The sequence below is a fragment of the Eurypyga helias genome, unplaced genomic scaffold (genome assembly GCF_000690775.1).
Source record: "Eurypyga helias isolate BGI_N326 unplaced genomic scaffold, ASM69077v1 scaffold7615, whole genome shotgun sequence".
Taxonomy (NCBI): Eukaryota; Metazoa; Chordata; class Aves; order Eurypygiformes; family Eurypygidae; genus Eurypyga; species Eurypyga helias.
In genome coordinates, this window is record NW_010253315.1 from 13,729 (window position 1) to 21,568 (window position 7,840).

Consider the following 7,840-nt stretch of genomic DNA (forward strand, 5'->3'; position numbering starts at 1 on the left):
GGCTCTTCTCTTGCACCTTTTGTGATTTGCAGGGCAACCACTTGGAATCCATTATATGCTTGTACAAAACATCACGCTTTGTAATTGAATTACACTGTGCAAAGAATACAAGCCTGACCTGACAATTCAGCCAGGAGAGTTTTCCAGCCAAACATAAAACTTCTCCACGCTCCTGTAAATACCCACTCTTGTCTCAAAACTCCGTCGTTTTCTGGATTGTCGTTAAATTGTTTAATTTAACGAAACAAATTTGACACACTCGCTCGGTGACTGCCATGAATTTTACCCTGAGAAGTCGGTTGGGTTGTCTGCTCCACTTTGAGCTGTCTGCATGCTTAAAGTTTCCCCCAGAAAGTCAGACTTGAGCAGCAAATTAGTTTCTATATCGAATAGTCTTGGCAGCTTAGCATTTATTTAAAAATACGAGCAGCTGAGTACATATGCTACAAAAACATACTCTTGATAAGCTCCATATAACTTGTGTTTATAAATTATTCCTCCTTAAAGCTCTCTTGCCAACTTGGTGGCTAAGAATGCACAGTGCTTCAGCCCAGGCTTGTCCCAAGCCTACAGTGTGATTTCAGCAAATTTGATTCCCAATTCATAGTGTCTTTTTCCACCACTGCAACTGTTAAGACTTGAGGAGGGGCTCGGCTGCAAGTGCAGTAAGGCCTCTAAAAAAGAAAAAGGCAGGAAATTTAAGTGGTAGCTACATATGCTGTAGAACTAATTTGCTAAGCTCTAAGAAGCAAGCGTTCCCCACATAATACTATAGAAAGACTGGAAAAGGAGTGCTGAGCTGCTGCCTCTGAAGGAAATCCTGTCTAGTCTTTAGCTGGGGGCCTCAGAGGTGGGATGCTGGAAAGGTGGGATAATTCTTGGGCCTCTGCCTAGGATGTGGAGAATTTCCATTCATCCAGGCCTCCCAGAAAGCTTTTTTTTCTCCTCTCCTTATTTCTATCAATAATTACATGCATTAGCCCCCAGCTTCTCACAGCTGTTGTCTACCAGCCAAGTTATTTTAACGGATCTAAAGTGTTCCTGGTAGAATTCTGTACGTCAGATTTCCTCCCAGAGAAACTATTTCATTTTTTAAAAAGGGATTTTACGTGGAACAGTAGTGGTGATCGACTCTGAAAGCTGAACGTACATGAGCGTTTGTTGGCCTTAGTGCAAGGTGCCCAGGTAGACAGACGGCCACTTGTTCCTACACCGCGCACGTTCCAACCTGCTTTCATGCAGCTCCGCGTTGGAGGCTCCCAACTTGACCTCATCTGCTGCATTTGCTTCCACCCACCTAACGACTTGCTCAAAACCTGCTTTGTCAGAGCTGGATAGCGAGCAGTGCCGGGTTTAGCACAGTCGGCTGCTGAAATCGCACCGTCGGTTATAAAAAGGAAGAGAAGTGCCCAAAGCGAGCCAAAGCAGCCGTGCCACACAAAGCATTGCCGCTTTGCTGGCCGGCGGTGGTTTGCCTTTGTGAAGACGGGCCTCTGGTACCTGCTGCTCTGCTTCCACATCCTTTCCGTATCACGGAATCACAGGGTGGTTTGGGTTGGAAGGGACCTTAAAGCCCGTCTAGTTCCAACCCCTCTGCCGTGGGCAGGGACACCTTCCAGCAGACCAGGTTGTACTGATTTACTAGGACTGGGAAATTCCGTACGGTGCTGTGTGTATTTCTAAGAACAGAACCGGAAATTATACTTAAGGGAAGGGCATGGCTGGGTAGGTTTGGTGGTAGTAAGAGTTGAACTTGATGCTCTTAAAGGTCTTTTCCAACCTAAGCGATTCCATAATGTCTCTCTGTCTTCAAATGATATCTCTATCCGCAAACAGGTGGGTTGTGACAGGTTCAGTAAAACTCAAGTGTAAAACTCAACTCTCACAAAAATTCCCAGGAGTAAATCTTTCCTGTCCGTTCTACGTGCACACCCCTGATTATTTTTTTATATAAAGCCTATCTGTGCTCAAAGTCAGTTTTGTTTCAGAGCTGGAACCATCAAGGAAAAGGACAAGTACGTACTTGTTAGTTCTTTCTAGACGAGCAGTATTTCCAGGGGTGTGTTTTACCATAGAAATAAATAATAATGTCTGACTGCTCAATTCCGTGTTGAAAACAGCATTAAATATTGAGTTGTAGTGTTGTCTGCGAGTCGGTGCCTGTAAATATCAAACTGCCTAGAATTCCGCAGGAAATGAGAATTTTGGTTTCTGGTCAGGCCCTGCTGTTGCAAAGGGTGTTGTTGAGTAACTTCCCCTCCTCACCGGCACCCACCCTCAGCCCAGCCCGCAGATAGACACCGCTGAGGCTGGAGTGGTACAGCAGTAGTACATGTTTGATTCCACGTTATTCCTGGATGAACCTCGTTCCTATTCTGCTCCTAATTAATGTTGCACACAGAACCCTTGCAAACCTGAGGATGAGGCAGTAAAGGATATTTTCACGTCTCTTTGAGCCGTGGAACCAAAGGAATCTGAAATTTTGAGCTAGCATTTTTCTGTATGTTCCCTTTTCTAGCGTTGCATATAAAATATGATTAAACTTTTTGCCATAAAGTCCTGAAAATGAGTGTTAAGTAGGGTTTGGGAAAGGTTATGTGCTAATGTAGAAAATGCCATGGTTGGGATTAAATAAACGGATAACACGCTATAGTTTGTGAATTAGATACAGCAAGTTTTAAGCTTTCCTCTGCGGACTGTGGCATTCAGAGATGGTGCCAGAACTAAAGGGATGGCTGCTTTTATTCTGTACAGCTTATTTTGGTCTTAACTGAAAGCGAGTACTGCAAGTGCTACCTCCGTACTCTGGGCAATTGCTTCCTTACCCCGAAATACCAGGTGACTCTGCAGTTCCTCCTGTATCGCCAGCACCAGGAAGGGGCAGCTGGTGTAGTCGCGCTGGAAGTGGAACCGTTGCTGGTGAACGAGGAGGCTGCCTAGTGTGGGGCTGGATTCGGCTCCTCTGCTTGTTGGTTTTTGCTCCTGGGTGACTTGGACAAACAGTTAAGATTGCCGTTGCTTCGGGACCAAATTTATTACTTATTTTTGTTATTTATTTTGTCATTCATTTGTCATTACTTGTTTGCAAACGACATGCCAATAATATTTAATCTTCACTCTGTTGTTCCAGGGTAGACACAAATATTTTTTCCATGGGTTTTTTCCCGTTTTAGCCCATTCTCCCCAAAGTGTGGTATGGAGTCACAGCAGTAGGGGCTGTGAAAATATTTATTTGGCATCCTGATACCACGCATCTCATGGGATGACCGTTTATTTTTAGATGAGCACGTACATCTCGTTAACAGTAGCATGGCTGGGTGGAAAACAGTGGATGCCATTCCCCCTGTGCCTTGAGCCCAGCCTGGAGTTACGACTACTCCGTCCAGTTGCATCATATGTAGAGTTTGGCCTTTTTCATTCATACTCAATTTTCATGCATCGAAAGAAAAAATCATCCTGTAGTTAAGCAGCTTCAGTGCAAAGGATTCGTTATTGATGCAAAAGCAGAATCCTGGTGTAAGCTGGCGGGCGTACAGCTCGTGGCAGAGCATCACTGTGATTTTATTTTTGAGAGTCAAAGCATTTATACATCGATACCTGTGTGTCCCAAGGATGAGAATTACTGTATGTCTTCATATACCCCATGCAATGTTTTTGTACGACCTGCGTTTTCCTTGCAAACTTCTGGTTTAGGTAAGTACCATGGAGAAAATAGAAAATTAGAAGCGAAGGAGGCTGCACCTTGCGATTGTGGGTTTTTTGCAATACTGTGTTTGAAAAAAAAGGTTAATAAAATTATCTCAAAGAATGAACTTTGTTAATATTTCATTGAATATGTGTATAACGATTTGCTGTTCGATAAATAAGTTTGGGAGCAAAGGGGCTGGTTTTTTAAGAAGGTCAATATGAGGTGGGCTTATCGTGAAGCTCTGATTTCAGGTAGCTGTTGAAGGGCTGCAGTTTGAATTTTGCCTTTAAATAATAAAAACTAGTAAGTAAATTTATTTTTAAATAATAAAAGGAACTGACGAGTGCAGTTGACAGTATCTAAATTGCTGGCAGAAGCATACACTGAAAATGAAGCATTTTTCTTTCTGGACTTTCACAGAATCTCACGCGCTGCTGAAAAAGGCCCGTGAAACAGGGTTTAGGGTGGTTTTGGAGCGGCGGGGGCAACCTCATCCCTGCTGCCATGCACGGAAATTTAATTTCAGCTTCTGTTGCAGCACTGACCTACGTGAGTAACTGAATTCTGTGGTTTTGCTAGAAATTAATTGAGTCCCATCCAGTGACACCTGACTGTGAGACGGCGGATTTGGTGGCAGCGGCACAACATGCCGTGGAAAGGTAGACCCATCCGGGCAGCTTTCGGTCCTGCCGCCCACCAAAAATACTGCGCGGCAGCCCCTGCCAAGTAAACGGGAGTTGCTAAGTCGCCTTGGGAAAAGCCAGGTATTCCCGAGAGGTTTTACGGCTCGGCGAGAGGCTGAGGGTTGATGCAGGATCCGAAGTGGGTTCCTTTGTTAGGCGCAGCGTGTGCGTCGGGCGAACGTGTTTGCCCTGATTCCTGCAGCGAGCAGTGAGTGTTGGAAGTTAACCTTTTCGGTACATAAATTAAAACCCAATTTGTCCTGCTCACAGGTTTATATGTGTGAGCGCACGATCATCAAACTGTTGCCTGGCTGGTGATTGAAACCACGACTTGTTACTTTCTAATGCAGTTAAGAGTTTGTTCTTACATTGCTTCAGAGATTATTTCCCTTTTTCTTGCTATATGTAATCCTATTTTGGGGTGTCTTTTTATCCCCGTTTCATACGGCTGTTTATTAGAACAGCCAAATATGGGGCACAGAAGGTTACTGGGATTTGAGACTTTTAATGGGAAATAATTTAACTTTTTAAATGTGAAGCAATGGTAGTTATTTATTGATAGTTTCATACATACGTAGTATTTAGTATATGGCTTAACTGAATACTTACAGTTGAGAAAACGTTATTTCCAATTAGCTATTAGACTGCAGGAGCTGATCAAATCCACGCAGTTGTCCTTGCTGTTCCCTGTGCCTGTTGGGGTGTGAGGATCTCCCTGTCTCCCCTTTGTCACCCCACAAGTGTTTCCTCCGAACCAGACCCCGCCACGTCAGAAGTCGGAGTTTCTCCACTTGGAGACAGGAGAGCAGATCCTGCTCGGCTCTTCGTTAATCTCAGACAGGGGAAAGTACACGGCTTGTGGCTCCTGTCGCAGCTACTTTCTTGGAAAGCAAAGTGTCTTAATCTTCTCGCTTTATGCCGCTAATTCTTCCCCCGTGCCGCATGTAATCCAAGATTAACGGCATTGTTTCCTCATTTTATTTTTTTAACTATCATGGAAATCTCATTAACTAAAGGAAACATCTAAAATGTCTTCAGGGCTTTATTTTTTAAACAAATTAATGAAATAATTTAGCTAAGATAGTTCTCCATCATCCACACAAGATTATTCCAGGGATGGAGCTACTCCTGGCCATTACACATCGGGTTTGGTCACTTGTTTCAATAAGGAAAATCCATACTTAATTTGCCACTTCTGGCTGCCCCTTGACATTTACATTTTTTCTGAATCCATGCTAGTATTCCCACTGAGAAAACGTGTTATTAGTCTAAAGGAAAGAAAGTTGGTTCATGGAGCAAAAGCTACCGCTGTTGGCTGCTCCAGTGTCTCGTTCCCTGCTAACTGGTTTTAAGCTCTGTAGCTTAAGTTGCATCTTGTGGAAGCAATAAAGTCGCTTCCACGAGACTTTTCATACAAGAACACTGAGAGGTGTTTTGTTACATCTGTGCCAAACACGCAACAAGAACAACAAACTTATTTTCGGGTTCAAAGAGCAGAAGCAGTGACATGTCTCTCTTTGCCATCAGTGCTGTGGCAAATCCAGGCCCCTTCAAATAACATTTATTAGTACCCAGGTAACTGACAACACAGGAGACTTAACGGATAACAGGGAAAAGACATGGAAAACACTTGGGCCAGCAGCTGCAGTGGGCTATTGCCAGGACATGTAACCAGGGCATCACGCATCCATGCACCTCGTGCTGGCTGTGCCCGCTTCCCAAAGCGAGTGCAGGCAAGTCCTCCAGCAGCATCAATGCTTTCCTGGTTTCCTGATGGCAGAAGGCTGGAAAACGAGTGCTCCGCACAGGAAGGACGTCAGTCCTGGAGGTACGGGTGGGTAGGATCACTGGGTACAGGGGAGCAGAGCACGGTGCTGCCAAGGAGAGAGGGGAGAGGTGGCTTTGGTACCCAGCCAGCACGGAGCTGTGCTGCAGCCCTGCAAGCTCTGGGGGAGATCCAGAGGTTTTGTTCCCAAAGCTGTAGGTAAGTTCCCAAAGATGTGGACATGTCCTTGCTCCCTACAGCCCCCGGGAGCCTTGGAGCAATGTCGGTGCTGCCGGCAGAGCCCAGCTCCCATGCCCCATGCTTGGATGAGCAGTGGAGGCTGCCAGGCAGTGCCACCGTGGGCAAGCGATGGGGATGCACCCAGAGCTGCCTCTGCAGCACAGCGATTCCTCCGACAGCGCTCGATCCATCCCCTGAAAGCTCCTCGGTACTGCACCAAGGGCTGTTCCGCCTCTCCTCCAAATCATGTTTCCCAGCCATCCTCGGACAGTTGGGAGTTAATGGGCCCCGTCACCACCAGAAGAGGTAAATCCAACTGCTGTGGTGCATTTTAAAGAAATCTTGAGGGTTGTAGGGATGATTAATGAATATTAGTAGCTTGTAGTGCTTCGGTGTCTGTGTGGCTAGATGCTGCTGAAAATAGATGGCACAGAGACAGGGCACTGATTCATATTGCGATGGGGGGGGTCAGCGTAATGTGCTCCAAACAGCTTTTAAATGATGACTGCAGAGGAGTTAAGACCAGTTTAATCTGACTAAATAATACTCCTAATGATAAACCATTAAAATCAAGTTGACTTTTAGATTCTAGCAATTGTATCAGACAAGGCGATTACATTCAACATCAGCACTGATAATCATTAAAATAGATTAAACTATCGACTGAGAAATAAGAAGCGCAGGTTGACTCCGGCACAAGTGCTGGTTTGACTTTCCAGCAGTGCCCCTCCGGCTCCCTGAAGCTTCACCCAGGGGGAATGGCCCACGCTGGGAAACGAGCTGTTATTTCTCAGCACAACCTCAGCGACTCTATTTGCATTTCCTTCAGCAGCAGCCCGAACTGTCTCCTCTTGCGGGAGTTCTTGTAGGAACGGCCCAAAGTGACTCATGTGTGAAGCGATTCAGTTCTGATGGATTGTCAGTGGCACGGATGGTGGGATCGAGTGCACCCTCAGCAGGTTTGCTGATGACACCAAGCTGTGTGGCGCGGTCGACACGCAGGAGGGAAGGGATGGCATCCAGAGGGACCTTGACAGGCTGGAGAGGTGGGACCGTGCCAACCTCATGGAGTTCAACAAGGCCAAGGCCAAGGTCCTGCACCTGGATCGGGGCAATCCCAGCACAAGGACAGGCTGGGTGGAGAATGGATTGAGAGCAGCCCTGAGGAGAAGGACTTGGGGGTGCTGGTGGATGAAAAGCTGGACATGAGCCGGCCGTGTGTGCTGGCAGCCCAGAAAGCCAACCGTATCCTGGGCTGTATCCAGAGCAGCCTGGCCAGGAGAGCGAGGGAGGGGATTCTCCCCCTCTGCTCCGCTGTGGGGAGACTCAACCCAGAGTTCTGCATCCAGCTCTGGACCCTCCAACAGCAGAAGGACACAGAGCCATTGGAGCAAGTCTAGAGGAGGCCACAGAGGTGCTACGATAGCTGGAGCCCCCCTGCCATGGGGGCAGGCTGGGGGGGGT

At 46.5% G+C, this 7,840-nt stretch overlaps 1 protein-coding gene across 1 annotated transcript in view; it reads left to right on the plus strand.

The window, feature by feature from the left end:
• The window catches only part of LOC104510386 (lysosomal amino acid transporter 1 homolog), a 12,639-nt gene extending 9,699 nt beyond the window's left edge, over positions 1–2,940 (plus strand). Inside the window, exon 7 of the mRNA XM_010152620.1 lies at positions 2,839–2,940. Within this exon, the coding sequence (XP_010150922.1) occupies positions 2,839–2,940 (102 nt within the window). The remainder of the gene's footprint in view (positions 1–2,838) is intronic.
• Positions 2,941–7,840: the final 4,900 nt, after the last annotated feature.